The 27989-nt window shown below is 52.2% G+C and overlaps 1 protein-coding gene across 5 annotated transcripts in view; it reads left to right on the top strand.

Moving 5' to 3' along the window:
- The window catches only part of GRAMD4 (GRAM domain containing 4), a 96328-nt gene that overhangs the window by 48856 nt on the left and 19483 nt on the right, over positions 1-27989 (top strand). For all 5 annotated transcript variants that reach the window (XM_077169196.1, XM_077169194.1, XM_077169192.1 and 2 more), the window contains exon 3: positions 4639-4759. In XM_077169196.1, coding sequence (XP_077025311.1) covers positions 4639-4759 — 121 coding nt within the window. The remainder of the gene's footprint in view (positions 1-4638; positions 4760-27989) is intronic.

Below are 27989 nucleotides of genomic sequence, written 5' to 3' on the forward strand. Positions count from 1 at the left end.
CAAGTGCATGATCCGCCCACTCCTGAGACCAGCCTGTGGGCCTCGGTGGCCTTGGGTGGGCTTACAGGGTTGGGGAGTAGGCTGGGTTTGACCACCACATAATGAAAGAGGGGAGAGCTTTCAGAAGACAAAGGCAAAGGGAAACAGAAAATGGAGACACGGAAAATTGGGGTGCGTGCTTCTGACACGGGCCAAGGTAGAAGCAGCTGGTAGGTGGCGGTCAGGGCTGCAGCACTGGGGGGGACTCAGGGTGCAAGGGAGTGTGCCAGCCAGTGCCCCAGGGTACCTGAAGCGGAAGGAAGGATGCAGATGGCTTGTGGCCAGCACATCCCTGTTTTTATAATGGAGATGTCACATGTACTTGGAATTGAGGGATGGGTACTAGGTGCCCATAGGCATTCCACTTATGGCCACAACCTGCTCCTAGCCACTGACCAATGGCTGATGATGTCCCGCCACTGCTCATCTCAACAAATCCCAGATATCTTATTGTTTCGCCTTTACGATTTTCATAGCTGCATCTAGGAAATGAGGGCGTAAAACAAGTAGCCCCAGTGCACAGGGAGAGGGGCCTCAGCCATCGGTTTTGTGATACTTCCACCTCCTGGGATTTGATTTAGTGTGTGTGAGGGGTGGGCAGGAGGAGGACCATGCCTAGTGGGTGCTGCTCACGGGCACTCTTGTTCAGGACCCCTCTGCAAGCTCATGGGCCTGGCCGTGTCTGACTCCCCATTGGACAGAAGGGAATGAAACTGAGGTTGAGTCGGGCCTGGCGCCCACACCGTGAGCCCCCGCCACCCCCTGCCGGGGATTCAGACTTGGTTTGTTAATCTGAGGACCAGAGTTTGCACCTACTCTTGCTGGACCAGGCGGAGGGCACGGGGTTTGCTCTCTGCAGCACTTCTGGAGCTTCAGCCTGCACAGATGTGTGCTCTGGGGGCCGAGAAGTTCCTGAGCCTGTCCGGGCTCTCAGAGAGGAGCTGCCCACGTTCCTCTCCTCCTCTCGACCAGCACCTGTGCCAGAAGTGATCCCAAGCTGCTCCCACCGGGCCCCCACAGCACAGCACAGCTGCCACCATCGGGGCATGGAAAGGGCTTTTGGGGTCAGCTGCCTTTGGTCACTGCCACGTGGTGGATGGGTGGACACATGGGGTCCCTGTGCTCTTGGGATGTCCTAGAGGTCAAGCCCCAGGACGGGGGCAAATGCAGCCGAGGACTGTGCCCAGAACCTACTGGCTCCATGAAGCTTGTTCTTTTTTCCTGGGCTGTGGTCTCAGAGATGCCCATCTTTACCTAGTAGTCACTCAGCGCCTAGGCCAGCCCTGCCCAAGCTGGGTGTCCCCACCAGGCAGGACCCAACATAAAGTCAGTTACACTTACATGGCTGAAGACCAGGTCTGTTTTGCCATCTCCTCACTGATGAGCAGACGACAGCAGTGATTTTCAGTGCTGAGACCCCTTTCCTACCCAATGTGACCAGTGCTTTTGGCCCCCACCCTGTTCACACTGCACCCTTTGTGGGCTGCTCAGCCACAGCATGTGATCCTCAGACATCAACGGGTAAATATCCTGTCTTCAGTGAGCTGAGCCCGACAGCAGGACGGGTACATGGGCACCTGTCCTTTCCCTCATTGGCAGGGCACCGAAAGGCCATCTCTCCTGAGCCTGGGAGCTCATAGCACAGAGAGACCCCCACACCACAGTGGCACTTCGAGCTGGGGTGACAGCAGTGGAGGTTTTTTTTTTTTAACTTTTTTTAAAACTTTTTTTATTAATTAAAAAAAATTAAAACATTAAGATATCATTCCATTCTACATATACAATCAGTAATTCTTAATATCATCACATAGTTGCATATTCATCATTTCTTAGAACATTTGCATCGATTTAGAAAAAGAAAAAGACAACAGAAAAAGAAATAAAATGATAACAGAGAAAAAAAAAGATTATACATACCATACCCCTTACCCCTCGCTTTCATTTACCACTAGCATTTCAAACTAAATTTATTTTAACATTTGTTCCCCCCGATTATTTATTTTTATTCCATATGTTCTACTCTTCTCTTGATAAAGTAGCTAAAAGGAACATCAGACACAAGGTTTTCACATTCACAGAGTCTCATTGTGAAAGCTATATCATTGTTCAATTATCATCAAGAAACATGGCTACTGGAACACAGCTCTACATTTTCAGGCAGTTCCCTCCAGCCTCTCCGCTACATCTTGAACAACAAGGTGATATCTACTTAATGCCTAAGAATAACCTCCAGGATAACCTCTCAACTCTGTTTGGAATCGCTCAGCCATTGATACTTAGTCTCATTTCACTCTTCCCCCTTTGGTCGAGAAGGTTCTCTCAATCCCTTGATGTTAATTCTCAGCTCATTCTAGGGTTTTTCTCAGTCCCTTGATGCTGAGTCTCAGCCCATTCCAGGATCTCTGTCCCACGTTGCCAGGAAGGTCCACACCCCTGGGAGTCATCGCAGAGAGGGGAAGGGTGGTGAGACTGTTCATCATGTTGGCTGAAGAGAGAGGCCACATCTGAGCAACAAAAGAGGCTCTCTTGGGGGTGACTCTTAGGCCTAAATTTTAAGTAGACTTGACCTATCCTTTGTGGGGTTAAGTTTCATATGAACAAACCCCAAGATTGGGGGCTCAGCCTATAGCTTTGGTTGTCCACACTGCTTGTGAGAATATCAAGAATTCAACCTGGGGAAGTTGAATTTCTCCCCACTCTCACCATTCCCTGAAGGGGGCTTGCAAATACTTTTCCAGTCACTGATCAAATCACTCTGGGATTCATCGGGGCATCACTCTGGAGAAACCAACAAAATCTCGTGCTACCTGAGATTCCAAGTACTTATGACATTCAATCAAACTATTTACGTGAGTTATATTAGGAAATGCTCTAGTCAAAAATCTAAATTTTGTAACAAACATTTTTTGCTTTAGTCTCACACATAAGGTGCCATTTTAAAGTATTAATTATCATCTATTTTCAGCACCCTGCAATAATGACATTCCTTTGTTCTTTCTCATGCAAAAACATTTTTAAAATTTGTACATTGTACATTTCACTATTATTATACACTCTAGGCATTCCTAGATTATACTATCTTGATGTTTACCATCTATCTTTCTGATTTCATTTATGTCCCCAGCCCTCCTACGTCTATCATTCTCACACGCAGCTTCATTCAGTGTTTTAACATAATTACGTTACAGTTAGGTAATATTGTGCTGTCCATTTCTGAGTTTTTATATTCAGTCCTGTTGCACAATCTGTATCCCTTCAGCTCCAATTACCCAATATCTCACCCTATTTCTGTCTCCTGATGGTCTCTGTTACCAAGGAAATATTCCAAGTTTATTCACTAATGTCAGTTCATATCATTGAGACCATACAGCATTTGTCCTTTTGTTTCTGGCTAATCACACTCAGCGTAATGTCCTTAAGGTCCATTCATGTTGTTACCTACTTCATAACTTTATTCGATCTTACAGCTGCATAATAGTCCATCTTATGTAAATGTCATAGTTTGTTTAGTCAACTGTCTGCTGATGGACATTTTGGCTGTTTCCATCTCTTGGTAATTGTTAATAATGCTGCTATAAACATTGGTGTGTAAATGTCAGCGGTGGAGGTTTTAACTAGCATCTATGGAATGGAAACACAGGTCCCTGTTTAAGGTTCAGGCCCCAGCTCTCCCAGAGCTCTCCCCGCACAGGGTGCACAGGCTTCTGCTTTACCCCATGTGGACCTCCCCTTTCCCCCAGTCTCCCCTCCTGTTACTGCAGCTCCCAGGGCACGGAGTCCCGTTACTGTAGCTCCCAGGGCACGGAGTCTCGTTACTGCAGCTCCCAGAGCACGAGGTGGTGGCTTTAGGGGTTTTCTTCCCTCTGCAGCCTGGGATCAGGATCGGTAGCTGTTCACAAGGTTTAGCCTCATGCTTTTGAATAATTGAATAATTTTGATTCATTCAAGTCCACCTTGCAGTGACTCGAGGGACATCTGTCTCAGTTCTCCAGGCTGCCATGACAAATACCCCACCATGGGCTGGCTTACGTGACAGGGGCTTATTGTCTCGCTGTTTCGGAAGTGGAAGGCCTGCTTCTGGGATCGGCAGGGCTGCTGTCAGGCTGCCGGCATCCCTGGGTCCCTCGGCATGCCCGTTCTCGGTGCTGTCTTCTCCCTTATCAGTGGGCTTATGCTGACTCTTGCTTGAGGCTTTCCCCATGAGACCCCCAGGAATCTGATTTAAGGCCCAGCCCCTTTGAGCTGGGCCACACCTTAGCTGAAAGTAGCACCATCGGTCTGTACTGTTTACAACGGGGTCTGTACTGTTTACCCAGGGGTGCAAGTGAGATGGGGAACACGTGCAAACCAGGGTGCGTCAATCGCTCTCCCGTAGCGTCCAAGTTGGCTGAGCTGCACTGTGCCCTGCAGGCCCAGCGGGCATGGGTGGCTCTCACTGCTGGTGTTCACATCCCTCCCATGTCCAGATGTCCTGCAGGGGTCTGGGAATCCCATCACGGCCTGGGCCCAGCTCTCTCCCATGTTCTTGGGACGCTCTCAGAGGACAGTGGGTGCAGGGCGTCCCCACTGCTCCTACTGAGCTCTGTACTTCTCTCCTAGGCTGGCCCGGGGACACTCATTATGGCCACAGGAGTGCAGGACTTTAACCGGACCGAGTTCGACAGACTAAATGAGATCAAAGGTCACCTGGAAATTGCCTTGTTGGAAAAACACTTTTTACGTAAGTTCAGGATGGTGCTGAGGGGGAGGTAGGCTGAGGTCGGGGGCGTGGGCTAGTGAGGGTGCGTTTCTGGGGGCCTGGGCTGACGATGTCCTCACCGGCTGTGGTTGGGCTTGCGGTGGGGACAGGCAAGGTCCTGCTGTGACCACTGAGGGTCAGGTGTCCCTGCACATCACAGATGGACTTTTGCCTTCTGAATGTGTCTCTCCCACCGGCAGCCTCACCAAGACTGGCTTTCGTGTGCATGGCCGTGGAGCCACTCCTCGAGATGGCAGAGACACTCCTGGGGAGTGAACAGAATGTTCTATGAAAATTCTGTTGTTTTAGCAAATCTGGTACATTGCCTTTCCCTGGAGAGCTCAGACTTTATCAGTGTTATGCTTTTTGGGGGAATCTGAAGTGTTCTCGTTTTGCTTAGTTTATACCTCAGGCAGTGCAGGAGGGCTGGGCGATTTCACTGACTTTTTGTCCCCTTTGTCCATGGGGCTCCAAAAAGAGGCATCGGAGCTGTTTACGCTTGCTGCTTGTTGGGGTTTTGGATTCTGGGCAATGGTAATAGCAAAGATCATTTCAGAAGGGCCTTTAGACACATTCGCTCAGCCTGTCTCTGTGGGTCCTTCCTGTTTATCCAGCAGGAAACTGAGGCATTACGTGGGGGTTGAGCAAGGCACCCTGCTGCTAGCCTAGGTGCTGGGGAGTTGGGGACCATGGTAGGGCTTTCAGAACATGACTGCCTGTCCTCGTGGTGGAGCTGGCCTACCTGCCCTCCCCGCTCACCAGGCCGGCCAGGCACTGGGTGTGTTGACTCCTGGCACTCTGCCCTTGCACACGCTTTCCCTGGCTCGGGTCTCCACAGTCAGCACCCCTCGGCTGTGCTCCCTGGGCACATGTGGGCGTCTTGGTGGGAAGGGTTGTGCCCTGGTGTTCTGTTCTTGTCACTGTCATCTAACTAGCGTGCCCTGCAGGCTGGGGGCAGCCCCTTTCCTGGATTTCCTTCTTCCTAGCCCAGGGCCTGCCCGTGGGAAATCCTTGGCAAATACCAGCGGATAAGGACCGTCCATTTTAGTGTAGATCCAGGGTTCAGCACTGACTGAATGCTGCCGATACTCCAGAGCTGCCTACCTTTTCTTAAAGCCCTTGCCTCCTTGTTGGGCAGGCCTCAGGGCCCTCTGTGACCAGGGCGTGGCTGGGCAGTGCCAGGGGTCTGCATCACTCCCCTGCTTTGAGGCCAGGAGGGCACAACTGCAGGTGTGCACCTCCTGGGCTTTCCTGCCTGCCACACCTGCAAGCCCTGTGACTTGGGGGAGGAGCCTGGCTAGGGTGTGTCAGCATACTCACCCTGTGGTCATGGGCAATCCACACATCTCTGTGGGTTTTCCAGGTGATGCAACAGTGCTAGTGATAAGTGTGTGTGTGTGTGTGTGAGTATAAGTGGGAGGGGGTATATGTATGTGTGTACGTGAATATGTGTATGAGTGTGTTTGTATTTGTACAAATGATTGTGTGTATGTGAGCATATGTGTGAGTGTATAATTGTATGTGTAAGAGTATTTTTGTGAATGTATTTGTGAGTGTTTATGTAAACATGGATGTGTAAGTGAACATGATTATGCATGTGAGTAGGTGACTGTGAGAGTGTATGTGTATAAGAGTGTTGAGAGAGGATGTGTGAGTGTGGTGATAGTTCACTGTATGATGCACTCACATGTGTGAGTACAGGTGTACATTGTGCATACATGTGTATGAGTGTGCCTGTGTGCACACACACCCGACTGGCTGAGCTCCCCCTCAGCAGCCTTCCTACTGCTGGATTCCTGGGTTTTGAGGCAGATCTGGGGCCACACTACTGTCCCCTGAGCCTGAGGGTCCCATGAAGCTGGCCCAGGCGGGCGGGGCTGGGCTGCTCTGTCCAGGGCCTGCTGGCTGACACCTGGGGGCTGACCTGGGACCTTGGGCCCACATAGGTATGGCAGCAGAGATTCCGCTGGACTGGGCGGGGTCCCTGCATGAGTGGGCAGTTGGGGAGGGTGGTGGGAGCTGTGCCTCTGGCCGTTGTTCCACAGGCCTCATGGTTGGGCCCTGCAGCAGCATGGAGAAACCCATGGCGGGTCAAAGAGCCGCTGCCCGGCACCAGCCACACCACAATGAGATTGCCTGTGTCTGGGTCAGAGTGGTCAAACTTTGACTGTTTCTCGTGGCTCGATGAACCAACAGAGCCAAGTGCCCCCAGGAAAGGAGAGAGATTATGAGGATGTTGGCCAAAGGGTCTGTCTGGCCTGAGGGCAAGGGGCACATGAGTCTCCAGGCAGGGAGAGGAGTGAGCAGGGTCAGTGGAACCCCCAGCAGCCTAAATTCGTTTTGAGAGAGGTTGGGACCAGATTGCAAAATGAGGACCCCAGAACCTGCAGGGGCCGACTAGGGGTACGCTCGTGAATCCTGTGTGTGAGCGAGTGTGTGTCTGTGAGCACAGATGTGAGCATGCTGGAAGAGGCCGCCCTCGCCACAGGGCATCACTGCTGGGCTCTTCTGGACCAGCGCTTGTAACTTCTGTCCTTGGCGTGTTTTGCTCCTTTTGTTTAGCTTATGTGGTAAAATTATAGGGTTCAATGTTGACAGCGTGTGGGATAGTAATTACAGACATCTCTTTTTAATTATGGAAAACTTTGAGTATACACAGAAATAGAGCAAACATGTAATGAACAGCTCATGTGCCTGCCACAGCTTCAACAGTAACCAGTTCACAGCCAGGCTGGTTCCCTGCACCCACCCCCTCCTCCTTACCATGTCCCCCATCATGCCGAAGCAACCCCCAGCCATCTTACGGTTCATCTGCAGATATTCCAACCTGCACCTGAGTGTGGTTTTAAAATGAGTACAACATTACAACTAAAATACTTAATTTTCTTTCATATCATCAAATACATATCTTAAGTTCATATTTCCCTGACTATCTCATAATGTTGCACAACTCTCTTTGAATCAACAGCCAAGCAAGATCCGTCCATTGTGAGAGACTGGCATATCTTTAAGTCATCTGCCCTGTGGGTTCTCTCTACATCTCCCTTCTTTTTTTCTTTTGTTGAGGAAACCGGGTCATTTGTTGGGTGGTTTCCCACACTGGATTTTGCCACTTGTGCCCCTATGGATTTAAGGTGTGATGTCTCATGTTCTCAACTGTACATTGTACATTGGTGGTGAGAACTCGAGGCTTGATTAGATTCAGCTGATCTCCCGGTGGGGAGACGCCTTTGTTTGGGGTGCCTGCTTCCCATGGAGTAGCCTCTGTACTAACGGTGGGGGACTTGGTGGTGGGTGCTTCAGTCCATTATGTCGAGGTTACAGAATTGTGGTTTTCCTCTCTTGTCACTCTTTCTCCATTTATTCCCTGACACGTTTCTGAAAACAACCCCCCCTTTGTAAACTGTTTGGTTACCCTGAGAGCGAGCCTATAGGAAAAGCAGTAGCATGCTTGATTCCTCCCTTTATTTTCCAGTTTCAAAAGAAGACGTTGCTCTCTGCTTAGAGCGCCTCCACTGGTGGCCAGTGAGTGATGCTGGTAGTGTCTGGGTGTCTTCACGAGACCGTGGACCTAAGTCTACTCAGTGTGTTTTAATGCACTGCTGTTACTACATTATCAGTGCTCAGCGGGTCCCGTTTCTGGGCTGTGGGAGCCTCTGTAAGGGGCTTCTGAGTCTTTCTGACATGACCCCAGTGTCCGTGATGGATCCCTTACTTCTTGCTCTGACAAGATATTCCAGATTAAATTTTTCTGTCCCAGTCCTGGAATTAACCATATCTCCAAAGAGCTCTGCTTGCTTTTGTGGAAAATGGTTTTTAGAAACTAAATAAGGGTTCTAGGGTACTCATCGCCACTGGTTGGTAATTGTTCCTATGGCTTTTCAGTGGACAGTACTGGGATATCATGAGTTCACATGGGTAATTAAAAGTCACTTCTAGACCTTAATCTCATCAAACTTTTTATCTTTATCTTTTGTGTATGTGGAAGATCCTGGTTCGCAGTGAGTGGCACCACAACTGTTCATTTGTTTTAACCCTGTAGTAACACACAACAGACTCAGAATAAAATAACACAATTGCCAACCATAGGATAACTAAAAACTTGTTTCTGTTTGCTTGTAGTTGTTTGTCCTTGGGGTATATCTTGCTAAGAATGTACAGTCAGATTACTGTGTTTTAAAGCTACTTGGGAGAGTTGGTGTTTTTTTCCCTGGGCTGTGTCATCAATGCCGTTCAAAGTTGGACTCATTTCTTTTTACTATTGATTTTTTTTTGGATTGCCATTTTTCTCTTTTAACTTATAATTTTGACACAATTTTAAATTCACAGAAAACCTATAAAAATAGTTAAAAGAATTCCCTTTTACTTTTTACCCAGATTATTCTCTTGAAAGTTAATGTTTTCCCACATGTTCTAGTTTGCTAGCTGCCAGAATGCAATATACCAGAAACAAATGACTTTTAAAAAGGTGAATTTAATAAGTTGCTAGTTTACAGTTCTAAGGCTGAGAAAATGTCCCAATTAAACAAGTCTATAGAAATGTCCAATCACAGGCATCCAGAGAAAGATACCTTGATTTAAGAAGGTTGATGAAGTTCAGGGTTTCTCTCTCAAGTGAGAAGGTACATGGCAAACACAGTCAGGGTTTTTCTCTCGGCTGGAAGGGCACATGGTGAGCATGGTGTCATCTGCTAGCTTTCTCTCTTGGCTTCCTGTTTCATGTGCTCCCCCGGAGACGTTTTCCTTCATCTCCAAAGGTCGCTGGCTCATGGACTCTGCTTTGTTGTGCTACAGCATTCTCTGCTCTCTCCGAATCTCTTTCATTCTCCAAAATGTTTCCTCTTTTATAGGACTCTAGAAACTTATAAGACCCACTCAAATGGGTGGAGACATGTCGTCCCCTAATCCAGCTTAACAACCACTCTTGATCAAATCACATCTCCAGGGAGATGATCTAACCACAGACTCAAAGATACAATACTGAATAGGGATTATTCTGCCTTTATGAAATGGGATTTAAAACATGGCTTTTCTAGGGAGGACATACATCCTTTCAAACCAGCACACCACATTTGCTGTATCTTCCCTCCCTACCCCTTCTTCCTGATCTATCAGTCTAGTGATCTAGCGATCCATCATCTGTCCATTTTCCATCCACACACCTGCTTATCATCTGTCCATCTATTATCTGTCTGTCTGTCTACCATTTCTGTATCATCCATCTGTTATTTATGTGTCTATCTATGCGTCCATCCATTCAGCTGTTATCTCTCACCATCTCTTTATCATCTAGTCATCTATCATTTATTCATTGTTCGTCTATCATCATCCATTCTTCCATCCGTCCATCTGTCCATTGTCCATCCATTGTATCTCTCTCTATCTTTTGAGCTTTTTTGAGAAGTACTTGCGTATTTAATGCCCCTTGGGCTCTAAAAGCAAGAGCATTCTCTTACATAATTGTAGTACAGTTATCAAAATCAGGAGATTAATATTGATCCAATACTATTATCTAATCTAAGACCTTATTCAGATTTCACCAATTGTCCCAATTATGTACTTTTAGCAAAAGAAAGTTCCAGATTATGCATTGGGTTCAGTTCTCATGTTCCTTTATTTAATCCAGAACATTGCTCAGTCTTTCTTTGTTTTCTGACAGTAGCATTTTTGGGGAGTCATTTTGTAACTCAGGGTGAGTATGCCTCCTGTTTCATCATGTTGAGATTCAGGTGACACAGTTTTGTCACGAAAGTCATAGAAGTGCTGGTGTGTCCGTCTAAGTGCCTTGGATGAGGAGGTACGTGAAATCATTTTTGTCCCATTACCCATGGTGTAGAGATTTCTTTTGAAATAAAATCAGGTTTATTTTTATAGCTATCTAAATTTTCTGACATGGTTCCAAAGTCAAGGTAAATTCAGAGAATTCAAGTTTCTCTTCTTGTACTTCCACTCCTGTTGCCTCCCTTCCCCCACAAACAGCAAATTTCTTTTTAGTTTTACTTTATCTGTCTATTGATTTTTTTTCCATAGAAGCAGTTGAGTTCTTACCTTCCCCTTAGATGAATGTCAGCATGTTCACACTTTCTCCACACTTACATTTACATCCTGGAGATCACTCCAAATAGCACGTAGGATAGTCCTTGTTCCACTTTCATCTGCTTCCACTGTGTGGATGGAGCGTGATTTCCTTGACGTGTTCCTTTTTGATGGGCAATGGCCTTGTCCTCGCCGTCTGCCAGTAGACTTAGTCGCAGGCTCTCGGACCGTGAGTGGGTAGGCTGGGCTCACTGGTGTTCTAGCCGTGCACTGGCCTAGTGCCTTGGCTGTAGACCCATGAATGAATGGAGGGAACTGCAGCAAAATACAGTCAGAGTTGGGGTTTTACATAGGGGGAGCTTCCCCCTTACTCCATCATCTCTTCCATCTCAGCACCCAGGGAGTATAGCATGCAAGAAAGGGAAGGAATCTGAGTACGATTAACCTTCTGCTGCTGGTTTGGGTGGTGCCTGGTCAACAGGAGGATGCCAGGTGTGGAAGGAGCTCTGACCTAGAGCCAGTGTGGAAGGAGCTCTGGTCCAGAGCCAGGACTCCAGGCCTTTGCTGGTGACTCAGCCCCTAATTAGTGGGAAGCTGTGGACATTTAATCACTTAGGGCCTCAGCTCCCTGCTCTGTATAATGCCTCAGCACGCAGTGTTACCATCCCATTCACTTATCTGCAGTACTTTCTATCAGAAAGCAGACAATTATTCTTCATGGTGATGGGAGGAAATAGTCAAAGTCCTGCAAGTGCTTTTTCCATTATTAAATATTGAAGAGCACAAATGTTACAGTGAGAAAAATGACATGGAACAAAGATTGCAAAATGGAAATGCATTTCTGGCAATCGTGGCTGAAGACAGGATACTGAATTTGTTAAAGTAGCACATAAATAAATTAAAAGCAGCCAATAATTTTCACTTAGCTCAAAGTACAGTTCAGCCACTATTGCCTTTGGAGCACAAATGCATAAGATTCCATCATTTCCTAATGGTAGTGTGTATTTATTGAGCATCTACTGGGTGCAGGGTCTGGGAATTACCATCCTTGGGCCCTGTGTACGCACACCAAGACCTCCAAAGGCACCTAGGCATGGAGTTCTGTTTTGGAGGAAGGTGCTCCTAGGAGCCCTCCGGGGCTGCGGGGCTTCCTGGTGCAGGGTGGCGCCCTGGGCTCCTCCTCGCACTGGGTTCAGGAGCGGAGGTGCCGTGGCTTGCTGCCCTTCTTTGCTGTCGCTGGGATGGCCTGCAGAACTTCCTGTGTGGGGGTAGGGCGCCTGGGGCAGGGACTTGGCCTCCCTTCTGTCCAAGGTGGGTTCCTGGCACAGATGCAGGTGGGCAGGCGATGATGGCCGTTCCTGAGGAGTACGGCCCAGGCATGTAGTGCCCTTTGCTCAGCAAAGACGTGGCCTCCTCCGGGTGGCTCCCCAAGTGCCAAAGGACAGCAGGCTCTTTCTGGTGCTCCCCAGGTCCCTTCAAGAACCTCGGGTGTCCATCTCTCTCTAGGGCCCCCCTGGGTAGCTATTCTGGGATACTGTGGGCCGTGGTGAGGGCAGGGCTCTATCCTCCAGAGGGAGCGGGAGACGCACAAGACGAGAAGGTAGGCTGGATGGGGTCACAGTGGCTCAATGACCAAACACCATGTGGACCTTTGTGGCCCAGAGGAGCTATTGCCCAGGATGCTGCCATGGGAGGGCTTGGTTCTAGGGGCCTCAGCCCCCTTCTTGACGTGAGGGGCTTGGTTCCCTGAGGTTTGCTGCCTCCGCGGCGGTCTGGCTGGTTTGTTGGGGTGCGGGTGAGAATGCTGCTCCACCCCATGGTCTAAATGAAGGTCCTTTCGCTGGGCCTTACCCCCAGAGGCTGATCTGTAGTGGAGCCCCCCGTGGGGCCCTTGCCGGGTGTCCTGTGGCCTTACAGTTGGAAAGTGAGATTTTAGCTGCAGGCAATTGAGACTCCTGCCTCTTCTCACACCAGCATCCACTGTCAGCCTCCTCTTGTGTGCAGTGGTGCTGGGGTGCTTTGGGCATTTGAGGGTGTGGTGGCGTAAAGCTGTATGTACCCCCAGAAAACATGTTCTTAAAACCTATTCCATCCTGTGGGTGTGGGCCCACCCTCAGCAGGATTCTGACAAGGCTGCTTCAGTTAAGGGCAGCCCATTTATGAGCAGAATTTCAGAAGCTGAAAGTCAGCTGATCCCGGAAGAGAAGCAGGAGGCCAGGGGAAACCACCGTATGCATCTCCGTGTGGCAGAGGAGCCAGGGACCAGGACTCCACGGCCAGCCCCAGGGCACAGTCGTGGGAAGAAAGTGTTGCCTTGACGCCTTGTTTGGAGCTCTTCCTAACCTCAAAACCATGCACCATTAAATCCCCGTTCTTTAAGCCTCCCAGGGCATGGTGTTTGCTTAAGCAGCCAGGAACTTAAAACAGGGGTTGGGGGGGGGGGGGGGCGGGGTCTGGCTGAAGGGAGGCTTATGGCAATATTTATGGGTTTTCAGGTGTCTGTACCCCAGCTGGGTTAATTGTTAGCTGTCCTGGTACAGGAACAGTTCCAGGAACAGTACCCCTGCCTGCGGGAGCAAATCACACTGAGCAGATCAGTGTGGGGCTGTCGAGGAGGACAGTGTGCAGAGCCCAAAGCCCCTCTCCCGCTGGCCTCCGGGTGGGCTGCAGCTCCTGTGGAAAGTGGACTTAGCTCCATCGAGGCCTGGCTAAAACCAGAGCACACACCCGTCCTCAGTCGGAATGCACTGGAGATGTGGCATGTGAATCACACACGCGTCCTACTCTGAATGTTGTCCTTCCATGGGAGCCCGAGAAGTTAGACCCATCAGAGTCGTGGGCTTGTTCCGTGCGAGCCTGTGAGCAGCGTGGCAGACCCAGATTTGACAGCATCCCCCACAGTGGCTTGGCGTCACCACTACTGAATTGTGAAGCCGGAAGAGATTTTCTTCTGAGCTGTTAAATCAGAGAAAACGAGTTTTGCTTGGCAGAGAAAATATAAAGATAGATGATCTTGTCTTATGAAGAGGTGGCCAAAGAATTTGCATCCAAAAAAACATATGGAAGAAGTGTCACAGGTGTGTCGGGCAGTCAATTAATAGAAATATCAATATCTCTGGGTTTTGGAACATTTATGATATTTGCCAGCTTTTTCAAATTTCGCATTTGTTGTCATTTATTAGTCCAAACAAATATTCACATTTGGACCTAATTCTGGGTTGTGATTTTACAAAAAATTTACAAAAGGGTCCCCAGGTTGTATGTAAGCAGTCCCCACAAAACCTTGTCCCTCTGGATCTTGGCCCTTGGCTCGGGACAAGGTGGAATGTCAGTGCTGTGCCACTGAGGAGAGAGGCGGCAGCCACTCCTTCTCATCCTCCAGGGCTCCTTTCTCCCATCCTGAGTTTGTGGAACAGGTGCTCCTCCATCCACAGACTCACAGACTCTCCTTCCCTTTGTCTCCACCTGAAGCTCCCCGACGAGGGGCCACGACCCTGGTTTCGGTGGTGGCCCATGCCTGCTCTGAGTCCAGGGTGGGACCCGGCCGGTAGTCTTAGGGAGGCCAGGGGCGGGGGGTCAGCCAGGCAGTGCCAGCTGATGCCAGAGCAGCCAGGTGTGCCTGGCATGTTCCACATGCTTTATGGGATTGATGTCCTCTCCACAGTGACCCCAGAGGGCAGGAGATGAAACTAGGATCCCAGTTTTACAGGTGAGGCAGCTGAGGCACAGGGTTGGGGCCTGTACACACGGGCAGGGGCTCCCAACCTACCCCTTCCCCTCCATACTAGGTCCTGGGTGTGCTTGTGTATTAGCTTCTGACAGCTGCCCTAACACATTTTCACCTATAATGGCTTAAAACAATTCGTTTGTTCTCTCACAGCCTGGAGGTCAGCATTGGACATGGGTCTTACTGGGCTAAAAACAAGATGTGGCCAGGCATTGGTCCCTTCTGGAGGCTCCGGGGAGAAACTCTTTCTTGGGGTGACTGCATTGTTTGGCCCCTGGCCCTGTTCTGCGGCCTTCACTGCCAACCATGTCACATCTTCTCCCTCTGACTCTGCTTCCGTCACCATTTCCTGCTCTGACTTGGCCCTTGGGCCTGCGTTCAGGACCCACCCTGGTAACCCAGGACAGCCTCCCTGCTCAGGCTTGTCCATTGCACCTGCGTGGTGCCATTTGCCTTGAACGGTGGCACGTTCCCAGGCTCTGGGGGCATGGATTTGGGTATCTTGTGGCCATTGTCCCACTGGCCGTGGCGTGATGGTGCTGCCTCCCAGGCTGCTCTGTGGGTCTCCCCCCAGCCCACACTTGGTGTTCGGTGTGTTGGGACAGTTGAATTGTGTCGTGAGGACTCCTTAGAGAAGCATGTCGGGGGCACGAGGGAGAAGGGCAGGCGACCGCCTCTGCGGCATGGAGAGCCGTCCTTGTGATGCAGAGATTTAGCAGAGGGGCCACGGAGGGGGTGGGAGTTGCTGGTGGCCAGTTTGGGTTCGGGGTAAGGAAGACCTGCTTCACCATCAAAGGCTTCAGAAAACATAAGAGCCTCAGGAGCTGCCAGCTACTGGAGGTGTCCAAAGAAGCAGGGTGGCTATTCGAGGCCTGGGGTTGACCAGCTGCCCAGGCCTGCCCCTTGGGACCTGGCCTGCAGATGCTGCCCGGAAGGTTGTGTTTAAACTCAGCCCCTCCTGTTTCTGTGGGGCTCTCTTCGACTCGCCACACGCTCCCGTACTGAACACATCCGCAGCTCCGGGGGCTGTGGGAAGGGTGTCATCCCACTTATCTGGGCATATCCTCCTGTCCTCTGCCACCTCTGGGTGGTCCCTACCTGCTGAGACCTTGCCACCCAGAGAATGTATGGGTGCAACACCTGGCATATTCTAGCTCCAGAGGCCCCTTGTTCATGTCTCATCTCCTCCAAGCTGTCCTCACTTGAGTGGAGAGAAAGTAGTGCTGCTTATTTACAGATTCCCACTGCATGGGTCTAGGGCCTGGTAGCTCGTGGTGACCAGTGTACATCTGGATGGACAGATGGTTGGATGTGTGGACATATGGGTGGATGAGTAGAGGGATGGGTGGGTGGACAGACAGGCAGGTGGGATTGTACATTCTATTGGGAACACCCTTCCTTATATCCTTCAAGCCCCCCACCCTGGGCCTCCTCCCCGAGCTTGTCCGCCTCCCCATCCTGTGCCTGCCTTTGCTCCTCTCCTGCCGGGTGTTTGGTCTTCAGGCACATGTTTCGTATGAGCCCCTTTTGCTTCCTGGGGAGCTCACGTGCTTGGAGGCGTCCCTGACACTGCAGTGAGCAGATGTCGGGGAGAAAGGCAGAGTCTGCGATGTGAGCAGGGCAGCTGACCGTTTTGAACTACTTTTCCCAAAGTGAAGAAGGTTGAGGAGGGAAGAGGGCAGCAGTGGCTGCTGCTGGTGGCTGCACGCGACAGTGTGCAGTTGGCCGAGGTGTTTGGGGGGAGCAAGAGAGGGAAGGCAGGCTTTGCCTTCTAGAAAGGTCTGGTGATGGTGGCGGGAGGAGTGAACCGGAGGCAGCATGGCCAGGTGGCTGGCCTGGGTGAGGGCTGAGGCTTTCATAGGTGACGGGGCTTCCCCTCGGGTCGGGCCTGGCAGAAGCGGTCTTTTGTGTAGCCCTGGGTATGCTGCCTGAGCCTGGTGGAAGGAGTGTTATTTAAGGATTATCACTTGATTTTTATTTTTGGCCAATGCTGGGCCTGTCGAATTGTGTGCCAAGAGGATTCTTGCTTGAGAGCTCTACTTTCACAGCTTTAAAATAGCCTTCAAGCTCTGTTTCCTTGCTGCTCAGTGTCTTCCTTGGCGGCCAAGCGTGGTTGGGGCTGGGGGTGTTGGGCTGGACTGCAGCCCAAACTGCCTGGACGTCGGGCAGGCATGATGGGGGGCTCCTCCGTCCCCCCGAGTTGGGGTGGCGGCTTGCTCTCTGGAGGCCTGAGGGCAGACCTGGTGGGTGAGCTGATCAGCCACACGGGGTCCAGACCCATCTCTGCCCTGGGGGTGTTTGCCTCTTTGAGGGAGGTGACCAGTGATTTCCCTGCAGCTAAGCCAGGCTGTGTGCAAGACTGGGACACCTTTTCCTCGTTGGGGGCCCCAGAGCTCCCCCTGGAATGTGGCCTGGTGTGTGTGGACATCTGTAAGAATGGGGCATTTGGGTGAGGTAAGGTGGCTTGAGGAAGTTTAGACCAGCCCCTCTGTGGGTCTGAGGCCGCTCAACTTGTAGGGCATGCCTGAGGGCCCCCCTCACCTGGACATAGTCTTCTAACCCTCTGCTCTTGTGGGGGGCGGGGGGTGGGTCGCATCTCCTCAGCAAGGGGCTGGGAGAGTCTCACTTTCCTTCCCAAATGTGTCCCCCAGGGTCTCAGAGATGACCTGTTAACATGGGGTCTCCTGGGGCCAAAACCCAGTGCTTGAATTATGAATGATTCTCTCCCCCACATTGCACAATGGAACTTAGGGCTTTTGCGCGGGGGTAGTTCCCGTGTGTTCCTTGAGCCAGGCTGTTTGGCTCCCTGGCACTTCCCCGGCTTCCTTCCATCCGCCACTCCCTCCCCTGCAAGCCCAGTGGTCTCTAACAGGCTAACACACCTGCTGGCCCAGGGGCCCTGATCTGGGAAGGTGAGGGTCTGAGCATTCAGGTCACTGTATCAGAGGACCATAGAAAAGTGGGGGCTGTGAACAGTGGGGATTTATCCTCTCCCAGCCCTGGAGGCCAGCGGTGCGAAACCAGGCATGGCAGGGCCCTGCTCCCTCTGCAGGCCCTCAGGGAGGCCCCTGCCCAGCCTTTTCTGGCTTGGGTGGTTCCCGGCACTCCTTGGCTTGTGGCCACATTCCCTGCCCCTGCCTCGTCTTTCTGCAGCCTCCCCCTCCTTGTCTAGGTTCCTCTTCTCAGGGCACCGGCTGCGTGATCAGGGCCCCTACTGCAGTTTGGCTTCATCTTCACTAACTGCGTCTTTAAAACCTAACTCTCAATAAGGTCTCATGCTTGGGACTGCGGTTAGGACCTCAATGTGGGGGTTGCACTTCCACCCCTACTGAGGAACCGGGCTGTGGGGCCTCAGGTGGGTCCCAACACTGTTGCTTGTCTCCTGCATAGCTGGCTGGGGTGGGGCTTTGCTGCAGGGCCCCCATCAGTTGTCACTTGCTGCCGCGTCGTGAGATGATGGTGTCCTTGTCCTGAGCACGTGCAGAAAGCCCCACGTGGCCTGGACTCTGAGCTCACAGCCCCCTGGCCAGGACTCAGTGCCACGTCCTGCAGTGGACAGCGGGAAGCTTGGGCGGACAACTCTCAGCAGCTCTTCCAGGGGGTGGCGAGAGCTCCTGGTGTCAGGCCGTGGGGTTTCCCCAAGGGTGTATCTGGGGCCAGTGGGAGAGGGTGGGTGGGGAGTGGGGGCTGGCCAGCGGTGCCCACCCCCATTGCACACCTGGAGGCCCTTTGACCCGCTCATGGAGGGCGTCCTCATTCCTCTGTGGCCTGCGACGCCCGGGTAGAAGGAGGTCTGCTCTGGGCCAGGCCGAGAAGCATCCCCTCCCACGGCTCCTCATCCCTCAGATTATTGTCTCAAGGAGGTATGGGTCCCCCAAAGATGCCAACCCCCAAAGGCATCCCGGTCCTGAAAATGCTACCCAACATGGCCACAGGGCTTTTGCAGAGGTGATTATAGGACCTCGGGTCCTTGGGGGGCCATATAGGGGAAGGAAGTGGCAGAGGGCCAGGGAGCTGGGTGCTGGACGGAGCACGGAGGGGCAGGTGGCAGCCACCGGAAGCCAGAAAGGCCCCGAAATGGCTCTCCCCCAAGCCCCCATGAGGAGTGCAGCTATGGTTTAGCCCTGCAACCTCTGACCGCTGCACTGGAAGAGAATAAATTAGTGTTGACTTAAGCCACCAAATTGGGGGAAACACACAGGGAGATATTGTGAGGCTCTGTCACCCTGCCCTGTGGGTGGCCCTGTTTACCCCAGGCAACCGTCTCATCCCTCTGCCCCCCCACTGATGGAGCATTGCGTCCTGAGACAGGCCACGGTGAGTGGCTGGGTGGGCACTGCTCTGGCTGGCCCTCTGTTGAGGTGTGTGGGCAGCTTAGGGTGTGAGGTAGTCCCCAGTTCGGGCCCAGGGCCCCCTGTGCATCAGCAGGAGCAGGAGCTTCCAGGCCTGAGGACCAGGGCTTGGGAGGAAGGAGGGCTGGGGAGGGCTGTGAAGGCGTGGCCTGACCCGAGGTTGGAGGGCAGAGGGTATAAGGGTGGGGGGGGTGGGTAAGGATGGTGGGGGAAATAGGGGTGGGGGGATGGAGGGTAAGGGGGGGATGGGGGCGGGAGGGTGGACCCAGCACCAGCTCCAGGAGGACGTGGCTCCTGGTGGGAGGCTGGGCGCGGGATGAGGTTACCTTGTGTCACCAGCTCAGCATTTTGTATTTGGCAGACAGTGGTCTTCCTCTTTGTCTTCTTACATGGAGAGGAAGAAGAGCCGATGCTGGGAACGTGCGTCTCCTTTGTCCTGTGCTAAGTGGCAGCTGTGCCCTGCACTGCCACTGACTTAACTCTGTCCTCTAGGGGGGAGACAGGCGATGGCACCCACAGTCAGCACTGCAGTCATTGGTTCACATCAGGGGACAGAGAGGCTGGGCCTAGAAGGAGCCGTTTGCCTTGACAGAGAAGAAACTCGGGGAAGGAGTAGGTGGCCCCTGCTGCTTCTGTTTATGTGGCTGTCTGTGGGCTGCAAGAAAGGACAGGGAGCTGCCTCGTGGCCAGCTGGTACCTGTGGGGTGCAGTGGGGGTGCAGTGGCTTGCAGGGCTGAAGGGGGCCGCTCTGGGCTTGGCCTGTGGGGATGGGAAGGGGCTGCCCCTTGGCTCTGCAGAGCAGCACCCAGCCCATGGAAAGAAGTGAGGCTGAGGGCTGGCTGGAGGGAGGTGAGGGGCAGCCGGGCTCAGGTTTCAGACAGGAGAGCCACCAGTTCTGGCTTGGGCTGTAAAAGGAGCCTTTGGCTGCCGTTTGGAGCCAGTTGGGAGCCAGGGTGGGGCTGAGCAGACGGACTTGGAGGAAGGGTCTCCCTACCGGCCTCCAAATGGACCAGAGCCTTAGAGGAGCCAGGATGCTCCCTACCCCCCGCCTGGGCGTCCACATCCCTCTCTAGCTCTCTAGCTACTGCTGTCCCTGGATGTTCTCTCGTGGCCCCAGCCCAGCCTGAACTCTGCTTCCAGTTGAGCCCAGAAGCTTCTCCAAGGCCCTGGACCGAGGTCCACCTTCCTCCCCAAACCCCCTTCCTGGGCTTCCTCTCCCTTGGCTGAGCACCTGGTTGCCCCTGGCCTGCTTGGCCACAGGGGGGTTGCTAAGTTCAACAGGTCAAGAACCTCAGGCCTGAAAGACGCTGGACGTGCGAGGGCCATGCTCTCTTCCAGGACAGTCAAGGAGTCTGGAGAAGTCCCTCGGGCGAGGACCAGCGCTGCCCACAGCCAGGCAGTCCTCTATGGGGTGGGGTGCCCCATCTCCCTAGGCCTGTGGGGGCTCCTGCAACTCACCAAGGGAGCACTTGACCAGCTGCACTCAGAGCTCGGGTGAGTCAGGGTTGGGGGGATGCCTGGCTGGTGCAGGGGGACAGCTGACCTTGTGTGGAGGCAGCGGAAGTGCGGGGGCTTGCTTACTAATATTTACTCGGTGCGTTGGTCCTGGCTCGGGAAACCTAAACACTTCCTCCCTGGCTGGCGGAAAACCCAAGTCATGACCTCAGGCTGGATGGCCTCACCCAGAGCATACTGTCGGTCACTCTGTCCATTATTCCAGCCACCCTGGCCTGGGCATGATCCCTGCCACCCAGTGCAGAGGCTGCTGCCAACACTGCTTTTTCTTGTTTAACTTTTACCTGTAGTAACGTCTACACGTCTCAGAATTTCCTGTTGTAATTACTCTCCGGCCTCTGTCCCAGGGACAGCAATCACGTTCACAGAACTGCCACCAGCAGAGCATGCACCCCTAAGGGCTTCCGCACCCCAGTGGAGGCTTGACCTCCTCTCCCCTCGTGTCCTGCCCTGATACCCCATGTGTTAGTCGAGGTTCTCTAGAGAAACAGAACCAACAGGAGAGATCTGTAGATGTGAGATTTATAAAGCTGTCTCACGCAACCATGGGAATGAAGAGTCTGAAGCTGCAGGACAGGCTGTGAGGCTGGTGGCTCCGGTGCAGAGTCTGGACGAACTCCACAGGAGAGGTTCGCTGGCTGGAGAAACCGTGAAGGAGTCTCTCTTCTCCCTTAAAAGCCTTCAACTGATCGGATTATCTCATTGGTGGGAGACGTGCCTTAGTTGATTGCAGATATGATCAGCCGCAGATGCGATCAACTGACTTATTTAATACACCAGCCTTCTGGTTTATCAACTAGCCACGAAATGTTCTTGCAGCAACAGTCAGGCTACTGCTTGCCCAGTGGGCATCACCACCTGGCGAAGCTGACACCAGAACCCCATCCACTTTCTGTCTCTGAGTGTGTCTCCACTAGAGATTTCATTAAAGAGGGCCTGTACACTTGTCCTTCGGTGTCTGTCCAACTTCGGGGTTCCTGCAGGTTATGGCAAGTTGGAGCCTCCTTCCTCTTCACAGTTGGCTAACGCCCCCCCCGTTGGGACTGTTTGTGTCCATCCCCCTGGGTGGTGGGCATCTGGGCCGCTCCCCTCCTGGCGATTGTGGGCAGCTCCATGAGGAAGGTCGGAGGAAGGTCGTGTGCACACGTCCAGCCTGGTCTCTGCTTCTTGTTCTCTTGGGAGTAAACCAGTATGGATTGCCGGGCCACACCACTGCTTGTTTCACCTCTCTGAGCCTCTGCTGGACTGGTTCCCACAGCAGCACAGCAGCCTCTGGAGGCCTCCTGGTCTCAGCTTCAAGGTCTCGAGGTCCTGCCCTTGCTCCCAGTTCAAAGATGCCCTGGACACCTCCCAGTCCCACCCAGAACAAAGGCTCAGGCCACAAAGATGTCAGCTGGCCAGCAGCAGGGGTGCAGTGGGGACCTGCCTCGGCTCAGAGTACCATCAGGCCCCAGGCGGGATCACTGGGCTCAAGATGGGGTCCAGTGACCAGGTCCAGTGATGAGTTTTGGGAAATTGTCCAACGCCTTGGTTTCAAGTGAATATGGCTTTTCCTCTGGGGATTGCAGTCTTGCCAGGAGGACTCATCTTATAAACCCACAGTTGGGTGGTCAGTATAAGTTCAGCCAAGACTGACCCGGTCACTTGGGCCTGAGGCCCCCACAGGCCACCCCGGGGCTGACACTGGGTAGGGTCACGCGCTGCTGGTCGCTGGGCAGAGCCTGGAACCCGCTGCTGCCTGGTAAGCCAGCCTGGACGTGCCCACTAACTCAGAGGCTCCTGGGCCCTGAGGCGTCACAGTGTTTGGTGATATGGGGAGGGGACGGAGTTGGGCTGGCACGTGGGCCAGGACCTGCTTGTGGAGGGAAGTGGTCCTAAGAAATGGGTGCCTGGTCCGTCTCAGGGAGCCTGGACATTCTGCCCGGGCAGGCCTTGCCCCTGTCCAACTGCCATGGGACACACATAACTGGCCCAGGTGCTCAGGGCTGCATGCCACCCTTGTTACCCTTCTGCCTGAGTGGATGGTGCTCTGTCCTGGGGGCTGCCCTGTTTGCCCCCTGTGTCTTCTCTGCAGCTGATGGAAAGTGGCTCCCCAGAAATGGCAGGTGGGGCCTTCCTCCGTCCATGCCGTTGCTGAACCTCCCCCAAGCCTTCTGCCTGGGAGTGGCTCGGCTGGGCCAAGTCATGTCAAAGGTGAAGGTGGCCAGGAACAAGACAAGGATGTCCACTATCACCGCTATTATTCAACATTGTGTTGGAGGTTCTAGCCAGAGCAATTAGACAAGAAAAAGAAATACAAAGCATCAAAATTGGAAAGGAAGAAGTAAAACTATCACTGTTTGCAGATGACATGATACTATACGTCGAAAACCCGGAAAAATCCACAACAAAACTACTAGAGCTAATAAATGAGTACAGCAAAGTAGCAGGTTACAAGATCAACATTCAAAAATCTGTAGCATTTCTATACACTAGTAATGAACAAGCTGAGGGGGAAATCAAGAAATGAATCCCATTTACAATTGCAACTAAAAGAATAAAATACCTAGGAATAAATTTAACTAAAGAGACAAAAAACCTATATAAAGAAAACTACGAAAAACTGTTAAAAGAAATCACAGAAGACCTAAATAGATGGAAGGGCATACCGTGTTCATGGATTGGAAGACTAAATATAGTTAAGATGTCAATCCTACCTAAATTGATTTACAGATTCAATGCAATACCAATCAAAATCCCAACAACTTATTTTTCAGAAATAGAAAAACCAATAAGCAAATTTATCTGGAAGAGCAGGGTGCCCCGAATTGCTAAAAACATCTTGAGGAAAAAAAACGAAACTGGAGGTCTTGCACCGCCTGACTTTAAGGCATATTATGAAGCCACAGTGGTCAAAACAGCATGGTATTGCCATAAAGATAGATATATCGACCAAAGCAATCGAATAGAGTGCTCAGATATAGACCCTCTCATCTATGGACATTTGATCTTTGATAAGGCAGTCAAGCCAACTCACCTGGGACAGAACAGTCTCTTCAATAAATGGTGCCTAGAGAACTGGATATCCATATGCAAAAGAATGAAAGAAGACCCATCTCTCACACCCTATACAAAAGTTAACTCAAAATGGATCAAAGATCTAAACATTAGGTCTAAGACCATAAAACAGTTAGAGGAAAATGTAGGGAGATATCTTATGAAACTTACAATTGGAGGCGGTTTTATGGACCTTAAACCTAAAGCAAGAGCACTGAAGAAGGAAATAAATAAATGGGAGCTCCTCAAAATTAAACACTTTTGTGCATCAAAGAACTTCATCAAGAAAGTAGAAAGACAGCCTACACAATGGGAGACAATATTTGGAAATGACATATCAGATAAAGGTCTAGTATCCAGAATTTATAAAGAGATTGTTCAACTCAACAACAAAAAGACAGCCAACCCAATTACAAAATGGGAAAAAGACTTGAACAGACACCTCTCAGAAGAGGAAATACAAATGGCCAAAAGGCACATGAAGAGATGCTCAATGTCCCTGGCCATTAGAGAAATGCAAATCAAAACCACAATGAGATATCATCTCACACCCACCAGAATGGCCGTTATCAACAAAACAGAAAATGACAAGTGCTGGAGAGGATGCGGAGAAAGAGGCACACTTATCCACTGTTGGTGGGAATGTCAAATGGTGCAACCACTGTGGAAGGCAGTTTGGCGGTTCCTCAAAAAGCTGAATATAGAATTGCCATACGACCCAGCAATACCATTGCTAGGTATCTACTCAAAGGACTTAAGGGCAAAGACACAAACGGACATTTGCACACCAATGTTTATAGCAGCGTTATTTACAATTGCAAAGAGATGGAAACAGCCAAAATGCCCATCAACAGACGAGTGGCTAAACAAACTGGTATATACATACGATGGAATATTATGCAGCTTTAAGACAGAATAAACTTATGAAGCATGTAATAACATGGATGGACCTAGAGAACATTATGCTGAGTGAGTCTAGCCAAAAACTAAAGGACAAATACTGTATGGTCCCACTGATGTGAACCGACATTCAAGAATAAACTTGGAATATGTCATTGGTAACAGAGTCCAGCAGGAGTTAGAAACAGGGTAAGATAATGGGTAATTGGAGCTGAAGGGATACAGACTGTGCAGCAGGACTAGATACAAAAACTCAAAAATGGACAGCACAATAATACCTAATTGTAAAGTAATCATGTTAAAACACTGAATGAAGCTGCATCTGAGCTATAGGTTTTTCTTTTGTCTGTCTGTTTGTCTTTTTTTTCTTTTTCCTTTTTTTTTTACTATTATTATTATTTTTATTTTTTTCTCTATATTAACATTCTGTATCTTTTTCTGTTGTTTTGCTAGTTCTTTTCCTAAATCGATGCAAATGTACTAAGAAATGATGATCATGCATCTATGTGATGATGTTAAGAATTACTGATTGCATATGTAGAATGGAATGATTTCTAAATGTTGTGTTAATTTCTTTTTTTCTTTAATTAATAAAAAAAAAAGGTGAAGGTAGCCGGTCCTGCAGGTCTGGGAGGCCACCTGTGCCTGCAGGTACAGGTGAGGAGACGGCTGGACCCAGCAGAGGTGGCTACTGTGTCGCTCTTGGGGTGGCTTGTGGTTAGGTTGGGGGAAGCAGTCTCTGAAGGTGGCCACATCTGGGGTCGAGCTCTGGGTGGCCTAAGGCAGAGGTGAGCCAGGTACTGGGGTGGACCCTGTGAACTGCGATCTCGGGGACCGACAGGCATGCTGCAGACCCCTCCCTCATGAGCTCGGGCTTCCCCAGACACCTTGCTCAGGAGCCTCGTCCCTGCTCTCCCCCGGTGCCCTCCCTGCCCTGGATGGCCCAGCTGCAGAGTCGGCATGGCTATTGGTGCTGTGTCATGACGGGCTCCAGAGGTGGGGCCTTGGTGTGGACAGGCGCCCGGTGCCCACAGGTATAGCAACCGGATGCAGGAATGTCCTCGGGATAGCTACTGGAGCACGCAGATGCCTCTGGGGTCAGGCTGGCCGGATAGGAGTGGCTATCCAGCCCTCTGGGCGGTTGTCATGTGTGACAGTTACGGACTGCTCGGTGGGGTGAGCAGGCCACTAGCTGCTGCATCAGGTGGCAGCAGCCGCTCACCCTCCTGGGGTGTTAGCTCTGCCTCCACAGATGGCCCACATGTCTGCCTTGAGCCATTTCCAGCAGCTGGTGTGGTGCTCACAGGCCAGCCCTTGGGCCCAAATCCACACTTGCTTTTGGAAGTCTCCGTGTCCTCCAGTGCTGCCCAAACCCCATCCCCAGTCTGCAGGAGTCTGGGCTGTGTAGGAGGTGCCAGCTTTTCAGCAGCTGTGTGCACTTGCCTGCAGGCTGTGCCCACTCCCTGCCACCGTGAGCAGCTGGGCGCTCGCCGAGTGATCCCAGTCCTAAGATAAAGCGACCCAAGGGAATATGGGACAGTTTGTCCCGACGTCCCGTCTGCTCTAGGTCTTGGCTTCCGATAAGACTTGGTGCGCTCAGGGCAGGAGTGCCATCCGCATCTCTTCCAGCCCTCGTCCCTGTGTGTCCTGATGTCACACTGCACGGATGCCGAGTTAAGCAGGCTTTGTCCCTTAGAATTCAAAGCACCAGGCTGCAGCCTGTGGGTGCCGTGTGGTGCTTTGAGAAGTCTGTGCTGTAGCCCAGAGAGCTTTCAGACCTGTAACTCTACATCATGCCGGCTGCTCCTCAAAGGCTGCTCTGTGTGCAGCCAGGCTGGGGGACCAGGACCCACTTGAGTCTGTCCACAAAGAATGGGAAGCAGAGGGTCACGTACCCATGGAGCCGTAGTGCCAGCAGTGCTAGGGAGTGTGCTGGTCCGGTGGCTGGGCCGGGACGTATCCCAGGTGGAGGACTCTGGTTGAGCAGGCCTGGGGGGCTTTCTGGGTGGGGGGGAGGTGTGGAAGGAGGGCAGACAGCCATCAGCAGTGGGTCCAGGACTCTCCTGGGTGCCGCGAGGCCTGGGGCTGAACGATCTGCAGTGAAGGGCCCCTCCTTGTTGTCCCTCCTACCCAGCTGCCCTTAGGCACCTGGACACTGCGGCAGCTGCCCACTGCCCCTCCGGGTCCCTGCCAGCCCCAGGGTTCCCCCACCCACCCTGCCCCCTCAGCCAGAGTGGCTGCGAGCTGGCTAGGTGCTCCCATGAACTATGCTGTAGCTGCAGCTGAGTGGGCTGCCCCTACTCCTATCTTCTCTTGGACCCAGGCTTCTGGCTCCTGAAGTTGACTTTAACTCTCTTCCCTTGAGGTTACAGCTAACTTTGGGGCGTCAGGGGCCTGGTGATGGGCAGGAGGTATCTGAGCTGACCCAGCAGCCTTGCAGCCTCTGGGAGTCAGAGGTGGGCCATCGTTCCTTTGTCACTGAAAGAAGTGGAGGAACTGGCTGCAACCTGCAGCTCCCACAGCTGGGAGCTCCACGATAGCAGGTGGGACAAAGGGGTCTCAGGGACCCTGGTCTCTGGCAGCACGTCCCTCCTCTACAGCCAGGCCTCCCCATCGTCCTTACGGCCCCTCCCAGGCCAGACCTCCCTGCCCGCCCTTCTCATCAGCGCCATGTAGGAGGCCTGCCAGGGTCCTGCCCTGGCCCAGCCTGACCAAGGCCCCAGGCCTGTCCCTGCGGCTCCCCATGCTTCACTGAAGACCTTTGCTGGGCCAACCGGTGGAGTGTGATTGGGGGAAGACCCTTGAAGCCCAGAATAAGGCTGTGTAAGTGGGTTCCAGAACCTTCACACATGCTCTTTGACTCCTTCCATCGGTGCCCAGTTAGCGCCACGAGGCTGCGAGGTCCTGGTCTCTGGCCTGGGCACAGGCCCCCCTGGGGCCTGGTCCTCTCTTGGCGGAGGCCAGTAGGGAGTGTGCCAAGCAGGGAGCAATCCCTGTGGCTGGTCAGCGTGGCATCCAGGCTTGACCAAATGGTCTCACCCTCACTGGGCTCTTGACCATGTCAGGAGATCTGTCCCCCAGGCTGTGGGCAGCCACGCTACCCCTCCCGCTACTCATGGGCTTCTTGCCATGTCTGCCTGATTCTGGTCCTTCGAGTCCTGGAACCTTCTGCAGATGGCGAGACATAGCAGCCTGAGTGTCCAGAGGAGCCCATGGGGCCTCTGGAGAAGGAGAGGCTGCAGCTACCCTTCAGGCCTTGTCCAGAGGGTGGAATGGGCCCTCCAGTGTGGCTCTAAGCAAGGAGGGGACATGGCCAGATTTGCTCTGTGGGAACAGAATGCGGAGGCCATGGCTTGTTTACTGGCCCCTCCAGGTCCTTTTGCCTCGTCGGAAGCCTCCCAGCTGTGCTGTGGTCTTTAAAAACCAGACGAAATTGTGCAGCGATCGTGTTTGTGTGTGTTCACATGTGCATGCTCACATGCGTGGGTGAGATTCAGGTCTGTGAGCCACACCTGCCACACAGGTGGCTGCCCAGGAAGAGGAGGGCAGGTCCAGGGTGGCCTTGGGCATGGCTGGACTGTCGGCCCCAAGGTGTCCTGGTTTAGAGCCCAGGCTGGGAGCCAGTGTGCCCGAGTTATATGAAGTC

The sequence above is a fragment of the Tamandua tetradactyla genome, chromosome 7 (assembly GCF_023851605.1).
Source record: "Tamandua tetradactyla isolate mTamTet1 chromosome 7, mTamTet1.pri, whole genome shotgun sequence".
In the NCBI taxonomy this organism is placed as follows: domain Eukaryota; kingdom Metazoa; phylum Chordata; class Mammalia; order Pilosa; family Myrmecophagidae; genus Tamandua; species Tamandua tetradactyla.